Genomic DNA, 22929 nt, shown 5'->3' with positions numbered 1-22929 from the left:
GTTGCCATAGAGCCGTTTGTCCATATTGAGTGTCTCATCTATCCCTTACCTAATGTCTGTGTCTCAAGCACAGCACTACAATGTGCAAGAAACAGTGCCACTACGTAGGACCGGTCCTCATTTCTCAACAGTAAATGTTATTTCAGAACATTAACAAGAACAACTAGACATCCCGGAATACTGGGAATAGAACAGTGAGCAAGTGATTTGTGGGGAATCCATTTTCATCTCATCGCGCGGACTATGCATTATTTTGGGACGGAATTGTCCTCTGAATGTACTTTTTTCAAACGCCTTTTCTTTGGCGTTCCGAGAGCAGCCACATATCACTCTTCACTCTACTGCATGTCAGCCTGGCGAGTGAGAGCTTCAATGTTGGCTTTGGGCGCGAGACCGCCGTTGGCAGTAGCTGATTCAGATGATCCTGTCAGCTCTTCGAGAGCGTGAATGTCTTCATTTGTGAGAGTGTTGGAGCGGATAGGACGGAAGGGAGCTGGTGATCCAGCGTGAGAGGCGAGGAACTATTGACACAGAAGTGATCAGATTAGCTTGATTCGAGGACAGGACACTCTAACGGGACTGGAAAAAAAGTAAAGTAGACTTACGGAGCTAGCCGCGCTGAGCAAAGCAATCAGGGAAGCTTGTACCACATCGGCGTGAATACCAACACCCCAGACTTGATCCTTGCTGCCGGCAGCGGTACATTGAATGTATGTAGCAGCCTTCACTTCACGACCTAGACCGCCAGAATTGCTCTGGCTGATCGAGTGCTCCTTGTAATCGACAACGTCGAGATCAATGCTGAGAGTTGAAAGGGCGGCAGCAAGAGCAGAGATGGCACCGTTACCGACACCAGTGATTGCGTGCTGCTCACCGTCAATCTCAATGATACCGGTGAAGCGACGCTTGAGGTTTTGTGTGTTGAGAGCCTTGCCGGGCTCAGGAGGTGCAGGGGACTGGGAGCGGTCGGTGGTGATGTTGTAGTCGACGAGGGTGAAGCGAGGATTGGACTTGAGGTGATACGCCTCTTCGAAGAGGGAAACGAGCTCGGAGGGACGAAGTTCGCGGTTGACCCGCTCGGTTTCCTTTTGCACAACCTTGCTGAACTCGACCTGCAGACCGCGGGGGAGATCGAGTTCCAGGGTACGGAGGATGATCCATGCAGCTCCGCCCTTGCCGCTCTGTGAGTTGACACGGATGACAGCCTCGTAATTGCGCCCGATATCCTTGGGGTCCAGGGGAAGGTACGGCATGACCCATTCGTCCTCGTCGGTAGCACCTGCCTTTTCGCGAACAGCGAAACCCTTCTTGACAGCGTCTTGATGACTTCCGCTGAAGGCACTGTTGAAGTGAAAGAAGACTGTGTCAGCAAAGAAATGATGTGAATGAGCATATGCCAGGTAAGAAGATTTCCTACTAACCTTGTGACCAAAGCACCGCCATAAGGCCAGCGCTCGTTGACCGGAATCTTGTTGCATTCTTCCACGAGCTGGATGACCGAGGGGATATCGGAAAAGTCGACATTGGGAGAGACACCCTGTGTATAAAGATTGAGAGCGAGAGTGACCAGGTCAACATTACCAGTCCGCTCACCATTACCGAAAAGAGTACCCTCAACACGTTGGGCGCCCGCCATCTGCGCCAGCTCAGCAGCCGCAACGGCACAGCCACGGTCGTTGTGAGGATGCAGGGAAACGACGAATTTCTCGCGCTCTGTCATGGAGGTGCAGAAGTACTCGATCTGGTCGGCATAAACATTGGGTGTGGACATCTCTACCGTGGCAGGGAGATTAAAGATGATGGGGTTCTCAACCGTTGGCTCCCATGCAGCCTTGACAGCCTCGCAGACCTCGACCGCAAACTCGGGCTCGGTATCTGAGAACGTCTCCGGGGAAAACTCGAATTGCCATTCCGTGCCCGCCATGGAGGGATCGTCCTTGGTGATCGAACGAGCATACTTAGTACACGCGACGGCCTTGGCCAGACTTTGTTTCTTGTCCATATTGAAGACGATCTGACGGAAACAAGGGCTGGTGGCGAGATAGATGTGCAGAATTGCCTTCTTGGCCCCCCTCAGGGAGTCGACAGTGCGACGAATGAGATCCTCACGGCAAGGCGCAAGCACCTGCAGCCAAACATCGTCGGGCGTGAGACCAGGCTCTTCTACGAGGCGGCGGGTGAAGTCGAAATCAATTTGAGACGCGGAAGGGAATGAGACCTCGATCTCCTTGTAGCCGAGTTCCACCAGTTTCTTGAAGAAACGATACTTTTGAGATCCGTCCATAGGATCCGGCAGAGATTGGTTGCCGTCACGCAGATCTGTCGCCAGCCAGCGAGGCGCAGAGGTGATCTGCTTGTCGGGCCATGTTCGGTTGGGGAGATTCAGAGGCTTGTAAGGCTTGTACTTTTTTGATGGATCCTTGAGCCTGGGAGCAGGGAGTCAAACGTCAGCACTGTGCCAGCTTTGGAGCTTAGAAAGCTTGTCAATTGTGCGTGGACATGGCCAGCTGCGATGTGAGCCTCCAGTAACATTTTTTTGGTACATACATCGGCATTTTGATGGGTGGCGGGGGAGGGGTATATAGAGTGGAGAGGACGAATAGGACGATCAGATGTGATCGAAGCAGACAAGAGAACGCCTGAAGAATGCAAATCAGGCTGACGTGGTCTACAGTCTCCTGTCAGAAAAGATGAGGATCTTTTGGGTTGCGAAAGAGAGGAAAAAAAAATTCGTTACTTCATGCAGCGACGACGCCAATTAAGAGTAAGAGAAGTTTTGTGAGTCAACCATTGCCAGGGCCGCCAATCCTCCCGTCATTCTGCCCACACCAATGACGCCGAGTCGCTGTCGGCGCCGACAACGGAGTCACGTGATCTGGCCACTCTGGGGAAATCGAGCCCGTGCGCCAGAAATATTGAAATGAGCGTTAAGTACAGTAGTCTGACGACGGGTGAAGACGATTCGAGCCGCTGGATTGAGGATTGAGGTCAAATAGCTTCTTCTCATCATGCCAGGGACGATCTCAATGAAGCCTGCCCAATACACATTTATTATCGCGTATACCCAGCAATTGCGCAGACATGATCCCACCCTTTCGTCTTGTAGTCATTTGGGTCACTAAAGTTTGTTTGTCGGGATGCCGAGCTCGGAGCATGGGGCCACACGGGGAGTTCCGTTGACCGAAGGTAACCGACAAGGATGGAGAACGCTGTGGATCTTTGGAAATGGACTAAGAATCCTACAACATTGAACATAGCCATAGGGCCATACTATACATAGTTACATACTACATAGTACATACTAGTCTAGTCTGCTAGTCACATGCTGTACTTTCAATAATTTGGTCGAGACTCTCCATTCCAAAGGATGTACTGCGACTTTCGCTTGAAAGAATTAGATCTCACCACAGAGCTTTAAGTATTTGGTGAGGAAAATGAACGCTTCATATGATACAGGATTGGGTTCAGCGAGGAAAGATTCTCGCTCAGAGGAAGCTTCGCTCAAATTGCACAAGCAATGGATGCACCTGATCCATCTTGAGCTTAACCGCACGTGGGTTTTTGAGTGCTTCCGCTCCGAGATGTGATTTGACAAGAGACTGGAACTCCTTTGCGTTGGGATCGGTTTTGCTTTGCATTTGTCCAGTGACATCCAGAGTAACGCCGCCCTCAGCCACATCGCGTGAGCCTAGAATGAAGATGAAGTTGTATTTCATCTGCTTGGCCCGCTGAATCTTCTTGCTCAGTGTCTGTGCACTGGTGTCTACGTCGATCAAGAAGGTAGGATCCACTGAGGACAGCGGGCGCGGAGGCACGGCATTGTCGCCGTTCTGCCGAAGGACAGTAAATCCGCAGAACTGTGAGACAGCCTGCTCGGCCTGTCGTACGACGGCCTCATCCTGGTTCACGGTCAGGATGATACCCTGGCGGGGAGACAGCCAGAAGGGCCAGTGGCCGCCATGTTGCTCAATCAGCAGGGCAAGGAATCTTTCGAGGGAGCCGAAAATCGCACGATGCACGAGAACCGGTCTCGCGAGGCCGGGTGTGGCTGGATTGTAGTCCTCTTCTCCTTCGGCCACTTGATATTCCAACTCGAATCGTTCGGGCAGATTCATGTCCAGTTGAATAGTTGACAGCTGATGGAACTTGCCTGCATGATCTTGAAGCTGGATGTCAATTTTGGGCCCGTAGAATGCGCCATCCCCTTCATTCAAAGCCCATTCGCGTCCCGTGCTGTCGAGGGCTTCCCGTAACTGGTGTTCTGCATTCTCCCATTGCTCCAATGTGCCAATGTAGTCCGTCTCCGGCCTTGTGGACAGAACTAACCGATATGGCCCCAGCCCAAAGGTGGTCATCACCATGTCCACAAATCCCAGCGCGGACGCGATCTCTGATTTGATCTGCGACGGACGACAGAAAATGTGTCCATCATCCTGATGAAAGCGACGCACCCGTGTCAAGCCCGTTAATGCGCCGGAAATTTCATTTCGGTGGAGGGGGCTGAAATCCGCATAGCGGACTGGGAGTTCGCGATAGGAGTGATTTTGTGACTTGAAGAGCAAGCAGTGGCCCGGGCAATTCATCGGTTTCAGCCCGTACGACTCATCTTCTCCAATCTCGCCGTCCGTGTCGCCGGTCGCGCCGCGGCCGGTGACCTCGTACATATCATCTTTGTAGTTCTGCCAATGGCCCGAAATTTCCCACAGAGATCGTTTGTAGATAGTTGGGGTCAAAACTTCGCGGAAGCCGTACTGCAGATATTGCGTTCGCAGGAAGGAGATAAGTTTGTTGATAACGTGCGTGCCGTGGGGGAGGAACAGCGGCGAGCCGGGACTATATGTGGACGAGGCGAAGAGTTCGAGACTAGTCCCGAGAGCTCGATGGTCGTTAGGAGGGTGAGCGGGGGGTTCCTTGGTCGGTCGGCCGTTGGCTGCATCCGCGCATGAACAAGGACGAGACGCGCTGCTGGACAGCCATTGTGACCGGGGCGCAGATCCAGCCACGACTCGACGAAAGGCGAGTCTTGGGAGCAGTCGTGGCTGTGACCGTAGCCGAGTGACTGCGCGCATCTTGGACGTTTTGCAGCACGGCGACCTTGGCTGTGTCGAGCGGAGATGTCAATCAAGTTGTGTTGAATCGTGACGGATCATGCCGATGGCCGCTAATGACTTGATTAGCTTTTTCTTTTTACCCGCGCTGGAGCTTCGTAGTGGACGAGCGGAACCAGCCGTCGTGATGGATCCGATCCGTTCGGCTTTAGAATGTCACAACCAAATTGTCGAGGCAATTGATGGCACATCTTTACGTGTTGTGTGATGAGATCGCTATTCAGGTATGACTTGGCCCATCATCATTGCTGTTCAGCTACTTTTCGAAAAAGAAAAAGAAAAGAAAAAAGAAAGAAGAAGAAGAGGAGGAGGAGGAGGAGAAAACAAAGATCCAAAGATCATTATTGTGTAAGAGAACGTTCTGCTCGAGGGTTTGCTGTCTTGCATGAGTATTCCATAAGTACAGCTATAAATTGGGTATGGCACCTAGTACCTACGTGCTACCTGTTAAGTTACACCCAGTCTATTGTTTCGAGTACTAAGCCTTGACCGAAGTTCTCACTGCAAACTTGACGGAATCAAGTTGAGCGTTTCCCTGTAAAATCTTGATTTTCGGGGCGTCTGTCCGTGATATAAAAGAGCTGGGCTCCCCAGGTGTGCCCACTGCCCACATGGTTCAATGCTCTGTCTGAGCCGTGGGCGGCGCTAGAGATAATCGAAATATACCCTTAAGCAGTCAACTTTAGCCTGTCACATGGTACACCACTGTACCTCGACTTGGTATTCTTGCAGAACTGAAAAGGCCTTTACAACAGTCCAAAGAATTCTCTGCTCAAGGCTTGACCTGGTCCAGTCTATTACAGTACCTAAATAGCGCCAAGTGTAGCTAATAATAACAAGCATCATAGTCATAATAATCTGATCTGATCTCATCTCATCTCATCCGATCGCCATCTGCCAAAGCAGCCCACCAATCGTGATTGATCAACTGCCCCCCCTTCTTCCCCACCCTCGGCGCGTACACTTGCGCCGCAATATTTACTCTTCTCCTCCCTTCGCCAACTGCGAGAGCTGCATTTCACGAGGCAAACAGTAGAAAGCTAGATCGGCCAAGCCAGAAGGGCAACACAGTCGTGCTTTGCTCTCGCTTCTCTGCAAGTGCGCAAGACTTCTTACATCACTCAGGACGCTCCGTCTCAGTGGAGCGAGGACAGGGCTCTGTTTCTACCGCGACCCTCGAAATGCCCACGCCAGCATGTCTACCACATTATCGCAAAGTCCAAACCCCTCCGGTCTAGGAGATTCCTGGGTGGTGGCATCCACAATCCTGGCCAAAGAACAAGAACAAAGATCATCCCATACAGCCGAGAGAGAATCCATCCACTCTAACCAAAAAGGTACCCTGATAGAGGAGCATGAGGCCCTTGCCAAGACGGCAAACGACACAGACCAAACGCCAGATGCGTCCAAAGAGCAGATTCGACGTGAAAAAGAGCTGTCAGAGTCGCTGGCTTCCTCTGCATCCTCATGGAGCTCTACTGGTCCGGAGCTCGTCATGCCTTCCATCTACGAGGTTCCCATCTCAGAAGCTTCCTGGGTGGCGCCAGCCGCCGTGTCGCCAGCAGACATGGGTTCCCCGCACATGAGAAAGCGTCGCAAGATCACATCGACGCAGATAAATGACGATACAGCGACCACTGGCCCTGACACGAAGGCCTCGCTTTCCAACGTACTCGAGTCCAACGGTCAAGATCCAAAAGCGAGCGTGAGGGCAAAGATTTCGTCCATCTATCGGGACCAGCAAACTCTTGTACGCGCTGGCGTCAATACAATTTTAGTCACCCTCATCATGCATCTCCTAGTTTTTCCAGAACTCATCTATCAAGCGCCTGTTCTGTGCACTTTACCGCTTGTTCAAACCGCGTATCCATCCAGTTGTGTACCGCTCCATCCGCGGCCCCTGCCATCCTCCTCCTTGCTCTACCCGGGCGAGACCGTCTCGCCCGAAGTAAACACCATCGCATCGCAGACCACCCTTCAGGCAATCTTCATCAGCACTCTCTCAACCCTGACACCACTTTCGAACGCTCTCCAAGATATCGAGACCACCTTGACGAGGCTACACACCAATCTCCAAGCAAGCCTGCCAGAGGCTCGTAATGCCCTGGATCTTGAATTCCAAGGAAGCGAAGCCGCGCTACGAGCCGCCTCGTGGGAGTTTAATTCTCTGCGCGCAGATCTTCGCTCTGCCACCGACAGTCTTCTCGCCTCTCCACTCGCCAAGGAATCCTCAGACCCGACGTCGATAGCCCGAGATACCAGGCTAGCGTCGCAATTGCGCCGACGTGGGGAATATCTTGACCGTCTGCGAACCCAATTACGAAACAAAGCCGACTCGCTCGGTGGACGCTTTGCCACACTGGATGACCATCTTGAGGCGATTGGAAGCATTGTATCTCGAGAGGCGCGACATGCCTGGATGGAGGGCAAGGACGTGGATGCTGAACACGGAGCCAAGAACCGCGGGGAAGGTCTTCTCCAGTCCCTGTCCAGCTATGCTGTGTTTAGCGCGAGATTCTTTGGTGCTGGATCTGGTGTCCGCTCCGGCGACCAACCAGCAGATACTGCCATCACGGCCTCCTCTGGTGACGAGGCGGCGGAGAAGCCTACGAGTACCCTTGCACTGCTAAGGCTGGTCTCAACACAGCATCGTGCAGTTGCGGATGAAATTGCTCGTCTGGCTAAGGCATTGCGGGAAGAACAGCGAGCGCGATATAGCCATCCATGGTGAATATTGTTTTGACTCTGGCAGATTCTCTCATGTGGTATCACGTTGGTGGGAGTTGTGTTTCCTCCAAATGGCGGCGGCTCATTTTACTTTACATGATGATCCAAGGTGAGCCGTTGGAATGAGATTCGATGCCGTGTTTGCCATTCTCAATTCTCGTTCAACGCAGAATGGGCGCTGGATCATTTGACACTTTGTACCTGAGGGGTTTCCCATGCGAAAGCTTTCTTTCTGGATGATACAATGTTTCTTTATCACGAGGCCATGAACAATCGCGAACCATAGCTATGAACATGAACACACACTTGAAATACAACCCCATCTCTCAATCTCAACGAGTAGAGGATTAGCAATAAACCGAGAAAGTCGTAGAGAGACTCGGGCCCCGTCCAACAATCCAAGTACATGTGACCAGTATCCCGGCCTCACGAGACCACACGCCAACCGATTACCTTACGCCGGGCACCTTCGTCCTGATCCTCATCTTCCATCCTCACCGTACATCTCATAACCTCCACATGGACCCGACCCAAACCAAAAGAATGCACACTCCACCATTCGGATGCTGAACCAGATGCAGCTGTTCACCCTTACTTAAAAAAAAAAATCCAAGACTCACGCACTGACTGACTGACCGGCCGTGGAACGAGTCACCACAGCCCCGTTATGCGCAAAGCTCCGCCATCTGCAATTGTCAACTGTCCAATCCGGCAGCAAAAGCCGAGCAAAGAACAAACGCGGGCTCGGATTCCTGCGTAACAAGCTTTTGTCTGTTCAAAGCGAGCCCACTCGACATCCCCCACACCCTACTGCCCCCTAAGTCCCAACAGCATGCGGGCATTCAGGCACTGTTCCACTTTCTGTTGTCTGCCTTTATTTTTGGGTTCCCTGGAACTTTCATGCACGAGCTTCTTTGGAAGAAATGATATGAAAATGCACCCGATATGCGGGTGCGAATGGGGAGGTGAGTGCGTGGCTACTACCAGTATCTATTGTGCAGGGCGACTTCAGGATGGACCTGGTTGCGGCAGAGTCTGAAAGGGATGGGAAAAAGATCTTCGGGCTGTCGAAGCGAGGACGCTTGGACGGCGATACTGCGATGTATGACAGGTGATCTTCCTTGCGTCGGGTGTTGTCTCCAATTGAGTGTCCGTGCCTGTTGATCTTCGGCTTTCGGGTGGATAGGCCACGCTTGAGATATGATTGCGGAAAATAAGCCCAGGGGAAGTACTCCAAAAACAAAAGTGGAAACCTAATGGGTTGAATTGACTACGGCGTAGCGATGAAAAAGCTAGGAATCATGCACGTGACACTGGAGATATGAGCTTGATTGGGGAGCACTCTTCCATTTGAGGAAAGGATAGTGTGGATTCAATACAGGTGACGACGTAAATATTGTGCCCAGTTCATACATAAATCTAGATGCCTCCATAATGAAACATATTGTTTATGAGAACGATTGGAGACAAGAAAGTGGGGAATCAAAAGAGACGCCATGAATGGAAGAGGTGCGTGGGAAAAAAAAAAGGTAAAGCAAGAAGCATGCATCGCTCATGTTCAAGAAGCCCAGATCCAGCCCAGTGTGCTTGCTCCGAGAGAGGTAATGTACTGACGTGATTAGGTGGGTATGCGCAGATCGAGAAAAAGAAATGTATGATAAATGATGCAGCTCGAGAAGAAATGCAAAAAGCGCGCTGAAGGTCAGAGTGCGAGACCGGAGGTCTGGCTTCATATGCTTTTTACAGCTGCAGGAGAGCAGTCACCAGACCCAGAAGAGAGACGGGTCCCAGGTAGCTGGCAACAACGCTGGGGGCAGCGTTGTAGGAAGCCGTGGGCTGAGCAGAGCTCGAGGCCGCGCTGGGAGAACCAGACTTGGAAGTGCTGGAGGAAGCATCGATAGAAGAAGAAGAGCCAGTGCTGATGGCCTCGATGGAGGAGGTGGCGGTGGTGTGAACAGTAGTGGCCATGGTGGTGTGGGTGCCGGTGCCGGTGGCAGTCGACTTGGAGTCGGTGGCAGAGGTTGTGGCGCTCACAACACCAGAAGAAACGGAAGTCTCGTTGAGGGTACCGGCACCGTTCATCTTGATGCTTCCAGAGGAACCAGAGTTGTCGGTGTAGGTGTAGGAGGTGGCGGGGTTGGTGTTGGTGATCGAGACGGACTTGACATACATGGAGAAGGGAGCCTTGGAGTAGTCGGTGGCACCGCCAGCCCACTCAATGGTACCCTTACCGTTGCGGGGGTCACCACCAGCCCAGACACCGATACGAACACGCATCGGGGTCTGAGGGTAACGAGAGCCACCGGAAGCATCGGAGTACTGCAGGGTGCGGACGGGAGTACCATCAATGGACCAGACAGTCTTGTCCTTCTGCCAGTTCACCGTGTAGGTGTGGAAGGTAGTCTGAGGGTTGGCAACGGCAGGCCAGGTGTCGCGGTTGTAGGTGCTAGTATCACCCTTGCCAAAATAGTTGGTCTCAATCTGGGCAGTGTTTCCACCAAGAGCCTCCTATGATTCATTATTAGCATAATCGATCTTTTTTGTTTATATAAAATTTCTTAGATCAAGTCCAACTAGACACGTTGCATATTCTTACCCAGTCAATCTCATCAAGATCATCAGACTCAAAGACAATGGAGCTGACAATACCCTGGCCGGGAGCAGCCTGCATGGTGACCGAGACCTCCCCGTAGAAGATGTAGAAGTCGGTCTCAATGGTAGGGGCATCACCCTGCTGAGCCACGGTGAAGGCAGCGCCATTGGGACCCGCATTGACCTTACCGGCAGTGGTCTTCCACTTGTTGAGACCAGAGGGCTTGGTGAAGTCAAAGGACATCTTTGACTCGGTAGAGCCTGCGTCGGCCGGGCATGTCTTCTTCAGTGGGTTGCAGTCGGTGTAAGTCTGCGCCGATGCGAAGGGGGCGGCCACGGCCAAAGCCATAGCGGCATACTTGAAGAAAGATGGCATCTTGAGAGTCGATGTGGTGAAATATGCACCGAAGTGAGCAAGATGCAGGTTTGAGAATTGATCGCGGGGGAAAGCTGAAGGCTGGGAACGACTGATATGAGGGGAAGTAGCGAATGTTTTAAATGCCGTACGGTGATCACGCAGCTATAGCGAGTGGAGCTGACGATGAACCCAAAATGGATTTTTTGGAATATTAAACGAAGGGAGAAGTGAGAGGAAGCTGAGAGATCAGATATTTCAAAGAGGTTTAATGCAGAAAGAAAAAAAAGTAAAAAGAAAGGTTGATCAAGACCTCGCGGGCGCTGGGGACGCTTTTGTACCGCTAGTCCTCTTCACGAAGATGCCAGCCGCAGCAGGTAGGGTTTGAGCCAGGGCGTTTAGATCTGGGGGGCCTATTATTGGGACTGACAAGTCCCATCCTTTCTGAGTGGGCATACACAATTTCGGGAACTCGGAGAATCCCCTCTAGGCATAGTGGGAGGAGACCCAAGTGGGATAGACAATTCCAGTAGACATTATCCCATCAGAGGGTCAGGACCAAAGACAAATCGATCCTTGATTCCCACTAGGCCGATTGTGCAAGGCATCAGCCCCTCCCTAAAGAAGAAGGAGGGAACTTCTTCATGGGATCAATCGGTCGATTGATCCCGAGGGGCGCACCCAACTTGGGTTGCAACCAAGTGCTAACTTTGTTACTAGTGAATCGTGAGTCGTGACTGTACGTCCCGCAGCCGCAGCAGCGACAGGGCGACGGCAGATATGGCCTGCAAAGCGCCAGGCAGGTGCAGAGCCGAGCATGGGATTGGCCCCCACGGTCCTCCTTCGCTCTGTCTTTCTCTCTCTTTCTCTCTCTCTTTTTTTTCAATTTCTCCCTAAAAGTGGCTCCTATCGTAGTCGTTAGTTTGGCTTAGTGTCAGCTCGGTCCGGAGGAAGGCCAGAGAAAGGGGATCCGCGCCCAGCATCGGGGAAGCGTGATTGGTACTCGTACCTGTCGGGCTTGTCGCCCGACACCCACTGATTCCACCCAGGATGATGAGTGGAGTCAACCGAGGAGCTGCTGGGGAAACCTTTCCTGGCAAAAGGTGAGACATCAGAGACACCCATCTGAACCTGTCCAGCGGGTGACAGTCCTGCACCAGTGCACAGCTGTGTCAGGCCTCAGTAGTAGTAGTAATAGTCGTGTGGTGGTCCATCTGGCTGGACGATGCGATACGGCCGTGCAAGGCAACGATGTGTATTGTGCAATGTGCAGTCATCAGTGAAAAGATCCCCACATCCTTGAGGTCTCGCGACTCTGACAGATTACGATGGGATGTCAGGAATGTTTCATGATGGGCAAACGATCATGTGCATGTGGATCACCTGACCTGTCGTCCGGACTCTCGGCCTCAGGGGGTCGGTCCTTTGGTTCCTGAGCGTCGTATTCCTCCATCACATCGCCTTGTAAATGTCATCATGATAGCCCAGCCTCTCCTTCTGCGCCCCTTACTCGGCGTAGAAGCCAATTCAAATGGATTGCCAGTGACCCTCCCAGTCGCAACATCTGTAGGTCTGTACAGTGTACACTGTCCACCTCAAAAGTTTACCCCTCAAGGAGTGTACTCCATCTCCCAGCCCCGTGGCCCGTTGCCAGCCTCCTGTAAAGAGTGATTGTTTGGGCGACCTGCCGTCCTGTCTTTTTGTCGCCACTGACTCATTGAGAAAACACAGAAATTTACTACTACTCTACACTCTACAGTGTAGAGTGTAGACGCCTCGGCTATCATACTAATTATACCAAAGACATCAGTGAGACATGCCACGGGCATGTCATTGTGTCGTTGCAGTCATTTGCCCGCAGGCAAAGGTGGGTGCCGAATTGCTACGGTAGCAAATACCGAGCAGCTGTTCACGCACAGACTTGAAGAGAGAGTTGCAGACGGGTGCTCAGTCTTGTCGTAGGGTCGTCGAATAACAGAGACATCTGATCATCTACCTATGCACCCTATGCACCCCAGTACTAAATAAAGACTTCTGTAAGTCACGAGCGCCCTGGTTGACTCGGTGCCACGCAGCGTGGTACGCTATCTTTGGGAATGTGGAGCCTTCAGCCTCAACCGAGTCAGGTTGGCGATTTCGCGATTTCGCGATTTGGTGATCTTGCGATCTTGCGACCGGGCACTCATCCTCCTGCTGCGATCAGGTCACGGTAGTATGCTTCTCCATTATGTGCATTTTGGAATTGTCCAAGAGCCCTTGTCAACCGGCCATCGGGTACATCGAGTCACCGAGATGAGGGCAAAGTCCATGCGACCGAGAAAGAATTACCACCGGCTAGCCTCCACTCAGCCCCGTTCCCTCGGTTAGATCGTGACATGGATCTCATTAGGCCCATTCGCCGTGACGTTTACTGCGGTATTGTCGTCTTGTTTCTCACATGAAGAGCCTCAACGGATGAGGATTTCTGGCCCCGTCTTTGCCGCAATTTCTAGTCGATTATGCTGAAATACTTGACGACATACACTCATATACACCCTCTTCATATCAGGTGAACAAGACAATGGCTCAGTACCTCGCGACCGACTTGTCAAGAGACACTCTGCGAGGAGAAACTTGGCAATGCCAGAAACTCGGAAATTCACAAGCATGCGCCCAGGAACCAGTAACTCTGTGACGTGAATTTCTTGTCGTGAGGTTCGTGATAAGTCAGGCCTGCTGCTGCATAGAAGATAGAGTAGTTGAGTAGTAGTGTACCTAATGAGCAACCTGTTGTTGCCGGCCCGCGCACAGCACATGACCTTTTATCAGTCAGGGTCAGGAATTCAGGGCTAAGTAGGAACAATCATCGCCACGACTAGAGGGCCCTGGTGAAAAAAACCCTGAATGAGTGCAAGGTCTCATCTCCTTCAAAATTTGCCACATAGAAGATCATCATGTGTAGCCATGTTGATAGGACCAAGTACTTGCATGTCATGATGCTAGTGACCTACAACTTAACAACTTGCATACGATTTGCCTACGCGACGAGGACTAAAATCCATCTCTCAGGCGCCCAAGGTAAAGTCTTTGCGCTTATTTGAACACCCTGGAATTGCCTTCTTGTCAGGCAAGTACCTAATGGCAATGCCAGTGGACTCCAGACTTATCGACCTATTCATACGAGTCCAGTCAGTACTCAGTACTCACTACCTTGAAAGTCTCAGTGCGAGCCTGCGATGAGAGGCTTGATGTCGCGCGGCTAGACAACAGCGCATCGTTCAGGTCGCTCTAACATTTGCTATACCTAGATATTAACTGGTTTGATCCATCGTCAGCAGCAGTAACACGAAATCCTCGATCTCGGTAAGGATGTTAAGTCCGGTGAGTTTAATGGTGGCCGCCCTCTATTCTATTGTATTCACATCGAGACGTCCTGATTGTTGATCCCCTCTAGATGCAGTGATGCACATCTGCCACACCTGAGTTCCATTGCGATGCCATTCTTCATCACAAGGTAAACCACGACGAGATCTTGACAGGACTCGTTCAAACTATACAACTCAGGTCATTCTTACCACAGGGTTGAATCCTGAAACTCTTCATACCCGCTTCGGGGAAATTATGAAACTCACGAGTCAGCTAAGGGGGGAAATGACTGTCAACTTAAAAGACGGAATTACTCAACCACGGAGATTTCTGATGGGAGCCTCTTTGTAGGACTAGACCGAATCGGTGGATCTGTCACCTGTCATATGCATCACAGTCAGGGACTGTTCAGCCTTAGGTAGTAGGTACTTAGGGCTCTGGAGCTTTGTGGATCTCAGAGTCCACCTATGGTACTAGGTAGTACTACAGTACTACTACTGTGAAACGAGTTAATGGCTGTCGGCACCGCGTCCCTTCAGACAACTTGAAAGGGTCATCTTGCATGACCATTGGACCTCTAGTAGTAGGTACAACGCAGTAGGCACTAGGCACTGCGGCACTAAGGTAGTTTGTGGACACTGGGTAGTGGTACGGCACTAGATGGTCCATGATAACGCGTGTGACTGAAGGTATGGAAAGTTTGAAAGGACACCTTCAAGCCCGTAGAAGTGCATTGTGAAAGTTCATTTTCTGCCAAGTCGGAGCTTTTCCCCCGTCAGGAATGTGACCGAAAAAGGCCGAGGGATGCACAACTTAAATCAGCAACGACTGGTTAATCAACTCGACGAACTCACGCAAGAGGGAAAGTAGGAACAGAAAAAAGTCGAAGCGTTCTTCATCACCAGCCAGACAACTCTCGAAAGTTTGACCCCCCTTAGACATCGATCTCCGCAGGTCCGCTCAGACTCACATTCACTTTCTTGGTGACGCTCTGTCGAGCCGCATCATAATCCACTCCGCGTGCCTGCTTCCGAGGACGATCCTGTCCCAAGATCGTGATCGCTTCGATAGCCACATTGGGGTGGTAGCCAAAGAGACCACGGATAGAAAGGCGACCCTTGTTGTATTCAAATTGAATCTCGCTGCTGTTCTCGACTTCCAGGGACTCGCCATCATCGAGGTACAGTGAGCCCGAAGCATAACCCTTCTTGTTGGGGGCGACCAGGATCTCGAAGCCTCGACGACGTAGCTCCTTGGTGGTCATGGCGCTCTCGGCGCGCAGAGGGATAATGCTGCCACCGCGGATGTGGATGGGAATTTCGGTGACGCCGACATTCGTGAGCGTCTTGTTAGCACCCTTACCTTGGACCTTTGCGCCGGTGTACCAGTCGTAGAAGAGATCCTTGGGTAGGTACGCGTCGACAGAGGTCTCTCCGACATCCTGGACGGGAGAGACGAGCAGGGAATCACCGTAGAAGAATTGCGCCTCGTTAGCAAAAGACTTGCTGTCGTCCGGGTAGACGTAGAACATGGGCTGCAGGAAGGGCTCGCCGGTCTGCGTCTGGCGGTGGAACGCCGTGTACAGGTAGTCGAGAAGACGGTAACGGATGGCGATGGCCCTGCGAGCAGCATCCGCAACAGTGGGCCAGCGATAGAATTCTTGGGGAATCGAGTCGATACTGTTGTGATTACGGTAGAATGGGTTGAAAGCACCCAGTGTGGCCCAGCGAGCGCAAAGCTCCTCGGTCGTGTTGCCGCCGAAACCACAGATATCAGATCCTACCATGGGGATTTGGAAGATGGCGGCAAATGCCAGCATCTGTCTGATTGACGTGCGATACTTGCCCCACTCGCTCAGATTATCTCCCAGCCTAATCGTTTGGAAAGAGTGATAGAGCAGTTAGATTTTGGGTTTGACGAGGGGGGTACAATGTTGCTGGGAAGTAACTTACCAGTGACCGACATGAGCTCCGGCACCTGCAAAAGTGCTTCGAGTGATGATCAGAGGTCGAACAGAAGGTCGACGCTCGCTCATAGCATGACGAGAGGCAGAGCTCATCACTGAGATGACCCATCCGAATTAGTATCAATATCACCCGAAAAGCCTCTTGTACGAGAAGGATATGCACAGCTACTTACTGGTGCCATAGAGGTTGTGAGTATCATACTCTGCGTATGCATCCTCGCCTTGGTGAATGAGGTCGGTGTCGATAGTCTTGTTGCTCAGAGACCCAGCCGCATTTGCAATCTGGTATGGTGGAGAAACCAGCTCTCGATTGGGCAAGCCCGCCTTGTTGCCCGCGGTACGACGTACCTTGCCCGACGATTTTCCAGGCTGGAAATCGGCAGGGAAGCCGGGCAAAGGACGAGGCGAAGACGGGCGAACATCAGGAGCGGCAGGAGGCAGATCGTTTTCCACAGAGTAGGCGGCCGGGTCCTGACAGGGCCATGGACAGAAGTTGGAAGCTTCGTTCATATCAATCCACAGGCCATCGATATCGACGCCGGTATCGGGGTTGAAAAATCGAGCAAACTCGCCATCCCACCAGTCTTGAGTAGTGGGTGCAAACCAGTCAGGGAAGACCGTGACTCCGGGCCAGACAGCGCCTACGAAGGGTTCAGTGCCAATTCTCTGTGAGAAAAAGGAGAATCGGACTTGCATCAGATGAGCTTACCTTGATACCATTCTCCTCCGCGTTTCAGGAAGACGTTCTGCCCCTTGCCTCGGTTCGCTGCGCCATTGTCTGCGTCAAATGCCATGTTAGCCTTCACGTTTCATGAGAGCCCAGTACGGTAGATTTTGAGAACTTGCCACTGTCGCTAACGGCAGGATCAACCATTACAATGTAATGCTGATCATGCTTGTGCAGGTAGTCAACGAGCTCGCGCATCTTCTCGAGAGGGAAGCGCTCAGGGTCAAGGGTGAAGACCCGGCGTCGATCCATGTAGTCAATGTCGGTCCACATAGTCTCCAGGGGAATGTGCGCATGACTGTAGTTGGAGACGGCCTCGGCGACATCGTACACATCACGATGTCCATAACGGCAATTGTGGAACTATAGAGCGAGTGGTCAGTCGGGCTGCTCGTGACCAGAACCATAGCGGAATGAGTCACGTACACCAAAAGTCCAGTAGGCCTGCATAGCAGGGAGTCCAACAATCTCCGAGTACTGTTTGGCCACCTCCTTGGGAGAGGGACCAGCGAGGAAGTAGAGATCAACGACACCACCGATAGTGTTGTACTCTAAGAATTGACGTCCATCATCGGTTTGATCAACCTTGATGTCCATACCATTGGAGTTGAGGAAGAACACACCGTGGGTGCCTTCAGCACCACGGTGGTCCACATAAATTGGGTGATTGCCGTACAAATTGGTATTCTCGGGGATTCCGTACGCGTCACGGCTCCAGAGAGTGCGGGTGTAGTTTTTGATTGGGAGACGCAAGGGATCGCTGTGCTCACCTAACCCATATAAGTACGGGTTCTTTGGTAGCCATGTGCGCAGTCTCAGGTACTGGGTTTCAAAGACCAAGCTAGTCTCCGAGGTGTCGAAGAGCACTTCATCTCCACGAAGGACACGGAAGGAGAAAGGCTCAGCCTCGAAATCGAAACGGATGTTGGGGTTGCTGCCATGGTGGCTGGTGGCGTCAGGGCGAGGCACCACCGAGGTGGGCACCTGGTAGACTTCCTCGTCTCGGTCTGAGATGAGAACGTGCAGACGATCGTCTAGAGGCGAGTCATCAGTATTGACCTCATTGGTTTTCCTCTCATTACTCTTCCTTTTCATGATGTCACGCTCGGTGAAAGGGCATCGTACCGGTCTGATATTCCACGAGAAGCTTCAGGTTCTCCAAATCCGTGCCATAAACATCACAGTGGTCTCCCGCAAGGACAAGATCAGCCGTCAAAGACTGACCCTGCTCACGGATATTCATTGCTTTGTAACCAGAACAATTTTCGAGATGACTGGAGCGGGTGTCGATCAGTGCAGCACCCACAAGGGGCGCCAGAAGCAGCAACAATCTACGCATGATGATGAATGGATCCGTAGACGCAGCTCAGATGTATGAATTGAGAGTGAGAAGAAGATGAGGACGAGAGGGTTGAAAGTATTTATGATGAAATGTTATTAGGCGACCAGTGGACATGCAAACATTTCCCCGCCTCTCCCCAGGTGATTTGACGCAAACGTGGGGGACAAGGATTGTCAGTGAGGAGGGGAAAGTAGCATCACGATCGAGCGGAGAAGATAATGTCCGATGAATACGCGAAGGAAATTTGAAGATACAAACAATAAAGGGAGATGAAGGGACGACTGGACCCCGGCCAAGATCCGCCAAGCAAGGCGCAACCCTGTTGCCGTTGGAATTGACGCCATTTACATGGCACAGTACGCTCTCTACCCGTACAACACTTTCCATTTGTATAAAACGACTACACTCTGTAGTTCAAGGACCCTGATGAAAGAGTGCGGGCAATTATCGGGGAGGAGGTCTTGGCAGATCGGCGGAGTTGTCTGTGGTGGATAATCGCTTCGGTGCATCAAGACTCTTGAATCGACTGATCGACGACTCAAATTGCCGACGAGGTGCTCCTCATCAATCTAGCTGTCGGGCTGATGTCGGCAGTCTGAGAGTTGATGAAGGGATCGATCGTCTGGAGTGGGGTTGCTGTGTGAACTCCGGGGACGGCTGTCAAGGGTCTGGTGGAACCTGGTGCGCAAGAGTTGGTGTCTGTGTAATATCGCTTCAAGTGGATCAGAGGCATGCTCTACCAAGACGCCTCTCGACCTGAGTACGATGTGGTCCGACAGTCTAGGTATGGCGTGCTGTCATCGCACTGAACTTCCTGTTGTCAAGACTCGCAAGTAATTGCAAGTACAAAGACCATTCCTTCAAAAACAAATAACCTCCCGAAGACAAGAAGGAAACAAGGTTAGGCCTCCCGAGATCCCGCCGCGGCGCCATGGGAGCAACTCTTACCGCGCCCAACGGAAGGCTTGAAGCCTCGTATCTACTCAAATAACAAACCACAATTATTGCTACATCTATGGGGTGACAAGTAGTATAGGAGGGAAAGAAATGTGGGCTTGCAGTCAACAAGAAGTCTTGAGCGGAATGAGACGGTGAGCATGTTCCAATCTCATAGCCGACGGCAATGGCACTGACTTGCAGCAGGCTTCGGAAAACACGCAATGTTTCGAGAGCACGATTTGTTCGACGTCTGCACAGCAAAGCTTCGTAACATTCATACGGCTGACAAGCAGCGAGAAAAAAGTATCGCCGACACTGCCCGCCTCGGTTGTCAGATTACTACGCGATCATCTACTCTCCGCCTCCAGTCCTCGCTACATTAAACTAAGTGCTTGAAACACTGAATTAATTCCATTCCGGGGTCTCTCTATGATTCCCAGTCGGGGTATATCTAGCCATCACTCATGTCGTGGAAGAAACGAAATAAAAAAAAATAACAACGGACAGAAAGGTCGCATGCACGAGCTGTGTCTGACCGGATTAACCAGTGCTCAAAATATCAACGCTCCAAACTCCCAGACATCATCAACTTTTCCATATTAATTGCCGTCGGAGGGAGAGCTCCTTCAGACCTTTTGGCCGGCTGACGCCGCCTTGACGTCCTCCTCGGAGCTCATGATCTGGACCTTGATCGCGCCAGTCTTGGGGTTGGCCGCGGTCTCAAAGGCCTTCAGCGCATCCTCCAGGGCAAAGCGGTGCGTGACCAACTTGTGCAGATCGATTACTCCGTTCTGCACCAGACGGATGGCGCGAGGCCAAGTGTTGCAGTAACGGTACTGGTACTGCAAGTCAATCTCCTGAGTGCTCAGACGCATGAAGGGGATGGTCATCTCGTTCTTGCCCACACCGATCACGAACACCTTGCCTCCAAACTTCATGCTCCAGATGGCGGAGTTGACACTGCTCTCGACGCCAGTGCACTCCAGGCAGAGACGCGGCCGCAGCGCATCTGGGCCAGAGCCCTGGCCGTCGTTGAGCGCATTGATGATTCCCGCCGCAGACTCCTCGGCCGAGAGACCGATCTGAACCTTGTAGGTGCGCACCTCAGGAACCAAAGACTTGGCAAAGGCCAGACGCCCCTCGTCAATGTCGGTGATCACGATGGGGCAGGCACCGGCAGCACGGGCACTAAGCAAAGAGATCAGACCGATAGGGCCGGCGCCAGTGATCAGAGTGGCATCACCGAGACGCAGCCCGCTGCGCTCGACGGCGGCCAGCGCCACACTGAGAGGCTCCAAAAGAGCACCATCCTCGTAGCTCATGTCCCCAATCTTGTGGCACCAGATGGCGGGATGGTTGACGTAACGGCGCAGCAGACCGTCCACGGGGGAGGTGGACAGGAAGGCAACTCTCTCGCAACCGTTGTATCGACCTGTCAAGCAAGGCTCACATTCGTTGCAAATGACATTGGGCTCAATGGCGACACGGTCGCCAGGCTTCAAGGACTTGACATCGGGGGCGACCGCGACGATCTGACCCGCAGACTCGTGGCCGAGGATGTGATCGCCAGTCACAATCATAGGACCGATGCAACCGGCGTGCCAAAAATGAACATCGGATCTAGAGGAAGGGAAAACAGGCAACACGTCAGTGGTTCGGTCTTTCCTCGCGGCATGCCCGTAAACATCTGACTTGGATCATAGCCGACAGTGAATCGAAGAGCTTCTCTTACCCGCAGATACCAGTGCTCCGCACCTCGATCGTCACCTCACCAGGCTTGAGAGTCTTGCCGCTCTGAACATCTTCCGTCTTGGGCTCGGCCTCGGCGATCCACAGGTCATGCTGCGGATTGGTGTAGACACCAATGTTGGTCTTGGCGACGGTTGTAGCGGTCGACATGATAAGTGTGTGGTGGGGAGGAGAGATACAGGGAGAGAGGTATCAGTCGAGAAAGCGGAGAGTGAGAACGACAGAGATCGTGGCCACAAAAGAAGTTTTGTGCGACGAGGGGCAGGCGGAGTATTTAACTCGCCCTGGACTACAGTCGAGCAGGTGATCACCACCGAACATGAAAAAAAAAAAAATGAAAAAAAAAACGGAAAAAGCGTAATCCTCAGCGACAATGACCAACAAGGCAGCGCGCACCCGGTCTGGGTCCAACAGGTTCTCGTGGGACCGTCATCTTGCCGAACAAACGTGGAGAAGAACGCGGAGTGAACTTCTCGAGCAAAGAACCGGGAGTAGCCAACCAGCCGAGTCGCTGGTGGGCTCCCCGTGCATGCGCCCGTGAGGCTTGACTGAGTTCACTGGCTCCGACTACAAAAGCGCGCCCCAAGTGGAGAGTAGAGGGGCATGTTGATTTTAACCGCGCGGGGTTGAATTCTCCAATTCTTCCCCTGCCCAGACAGGCAAGAATAGGCAGTGAACAGAGCCAGAATGAGGTGGTGTATGCAACATCACTACTAATTTGACAACTGAGCACTAACTAGGCACGACTCACTACACACTACCCAGTAGTACAGAATGGCTCAGACGAGTATGTTCATCGCATCCGACGGAGAGTGGTGGAACACCTGAGTGCTGACTAACCAGATGTATTTTGCGCTTCACGACTGCAGGTATTATTAGTTACAGCCAGATTCATACTTGTCGATGCTAGTCTACCAATTGCGTTTAAATGATCTACAGATTCTGCCAGCACTCCGAGGCTTCGCTTTTGAACGTCTAGAATTACCACCACCAGTCGGCGGTTTATCTGACGATTTGAGTATGACCGTTTACCCAATCTGCGGAATTCCTGCTCACGAGGACTCGTCGACTCCAAAGGCAGTTTTACAGTAGTAAGAGGCTAAGGGCACCCAAGATGCATCATATACATCCGGTCATGACTACAGTAGCACCGTATGCCGTACTGCACTACGAGTACATGATCCATGACTCCATCTTGCTCTAACCCTCCTGTAACTGTACCCCAGGCCTGCTGGGCTAAATCAGTGGAGTCCATCAAGATGAAGCAGCCTTCAGCTCCACTCCAACTGCTGGTCGACCCCTCCTCGTGACCCCTTCACCGTCCGTTGGCTCCATTTTGGCGGCGGCCGATTTCCTCAGACCCCCGGGCCGAGTCCGAGAATCGGTTGTCGGGTAAATGCAGAAGGACGTCTTGCTGGTTGAACCGTGACTATTTACGGGAGGGTCCATAATTGCCATCACGATACTCATTGCACAATCTAGGCAATCAATCTGAGAGCATTGAAAGCTCAATTTCATACCTTGTTGAATACCTGCCGAATTCCTCCTATCACACAATCATCATGGATTCTTCCATCCTCGCTCCGGTCACGCGTCTTGTCTCGCCCTCCATCATGTTCCCCTGCTCCTCGTCGCGACAGAGAAGCCCCGAACTGGCAAATTCCCGGTGGAAACTGCGGCGGAACCGATATCATCATTCTTACGAGGCCGATAGGCCCTGCCTGTCTTCGCCTGACTATCAGCTGACCTACTACTGTAGTCACCGAGGTCAGCAAGTACATAAGGACGTGAGATTTTGACAACCTTGGGCAACAATCATTGACCAGATCAGCCCGATAGGTGCTTTGGGCAATCAGGCCTGATGACACCAGTACATTAGAATTTCCATGTCGGCCTTGAACTCACACGATTATGCATAAAGCATGGAACCTGGGTGTGGATTCCCATCGAGCTCAATTGCTCAACAAGTCATTCTCTTCCACGACGGACTTGGGCATTCTATGTCAGACTCAAATGCATTCAGTTGAGCATGGGACTCGATCCAGGCCAACGGTTAGATGACCACGTTCTTTTCTGTTT

At 52.0% G+C, this 22929-nt stretch overlaps 6 protein-coding genes across 6 annotated transcripts; 1 reads left to right on the top strand and 5 right to left on the bottom strand.

Annotated features, from left to right (window-relative positions):
* Nucleotides 1-338: 338 nt before the first annotated feature.
* On the bottom strand, nt 339-2555 carry N7539_002621 (2-isopropylmalate synthase; the record flags this gene model as incomplete). Its single annotated transcript, XM_056932224.1, has 4 exons — nt 339-521; nt 606-1341; nt 1422-2426; nt 2548-2555. The coding sequence occupies 4 exons, from the start codon at nt 2553-2555 to the stop codon at nt 339-341; spliced, it is 1932 nt and encodes a 643-aa protein (XP_056792183.1).
* A 930-nt stretch (nt 2556-3485) lies between these two features.
* Nucleotides 3486-5069, bottom strand: N7539_002620 (threonine--tRNA ligase MST1; the record flags this gene model as incomplete). The annotated part of the gene is made up of 1 exon (XM_056932223.1): nt 3486-5069. The coding sequence occupies one exon, from the start codon at nt 5067-5069 to the stop codon at nt 3486-3488; it is 1584 nt and encodes a 527-aa protein (XP_056792182.1).
* A 1234-nt stretch (nt 5070-6303) lies between these two features.
* On the top strand, nt 6304-7839 carry N7539_002619 (uncharacterized protein; the record flags this gene model as incomplete). The annotated part of the gene is made up of 1 exon (XM_056932222.1): nt 6304-7839. The coding sequence occupies one exon, from the start codon at nt 6304-6306 to the stop codon at nt 7837-7839; it is 1536 nt and encodes a 511-aa protein (XP_056792181.1).
* Nucleotides 7840-9575: 1736 nt separating this feature from the next.
* Nucleotides 9576-10803, bottom strand: N7539_002618 (glycoside hydrolase family 16 protein; the record flags this gene model as incomplete). The annotated part of the gene is made up of 2 exons (XM_056932221.1): nt 9576-10343; nt 10432-10803. 2 exons carry the CDS (start codon nt 10801-10803, stop codon nt 9576-9578), a joined length of 1140 nt encoding a protein of 379 aa, XP_056792180.1.
* A 4258-nt stretch (nt 10804-15061) lies between these two features.
* On the bottom strand, nt 15062-18159 carry agdC (putative alpha-glucosidase; the record flags this gene model as incomplete). Its single annotated transcript, XM_056932220.1, has 7 exons — nt 15062-15998; nt 16080-16188; nt 16267-16734; nt 16803-16871; nt 16943-17183; nt 17247-17854; nt 17946-18159. 7 exons carry the CDS (start codon nt 18157-18159, stop codon nt 15062-15064), a joined length of 2646 nt encoding a protein of 881 aa, XP_056792179.1.
* Nucleotides 18160-19727: 1568 nt separating this feature from the next.
* On the bottom strand, nt 19728-21000 carry N7539_002616 (NAD(P)-dependent alcohol dehydrogenase; the record flags this gene model as incomplete). Its single annotated transcript, XM_056932219.1, has 2 exons — nt 19728-20721; nt 20834-21000. The coding sequence occupies 2 exons, from the start codon at nt 20998-21000 to the stop codon at nt 19728-19730; spliced, it is 1161 nt and encodes a 386-aa protein (XP_056792178.1).
* Nucleotides 21001-22929: the final 1929 nt, after the last annotated feature.

Source organism: Penicillium diatomitis (genome assembly GCF_028827545.1).
Source record: "Penicillium diatomitis strain IBT 30728 chromosome Unknown utg000003l_segment0_segment0, whole genome shotgun sequence".
NCBI lineage: Eukaryota > Fungi > Ascomycota > Eurotiomycetes > Eurotiales > Aspergillaceae > Penicillium > Penicillium diatomitis.
This window is presented reverse-complemented; position numbering and strand designations above follow the sequence as displayed.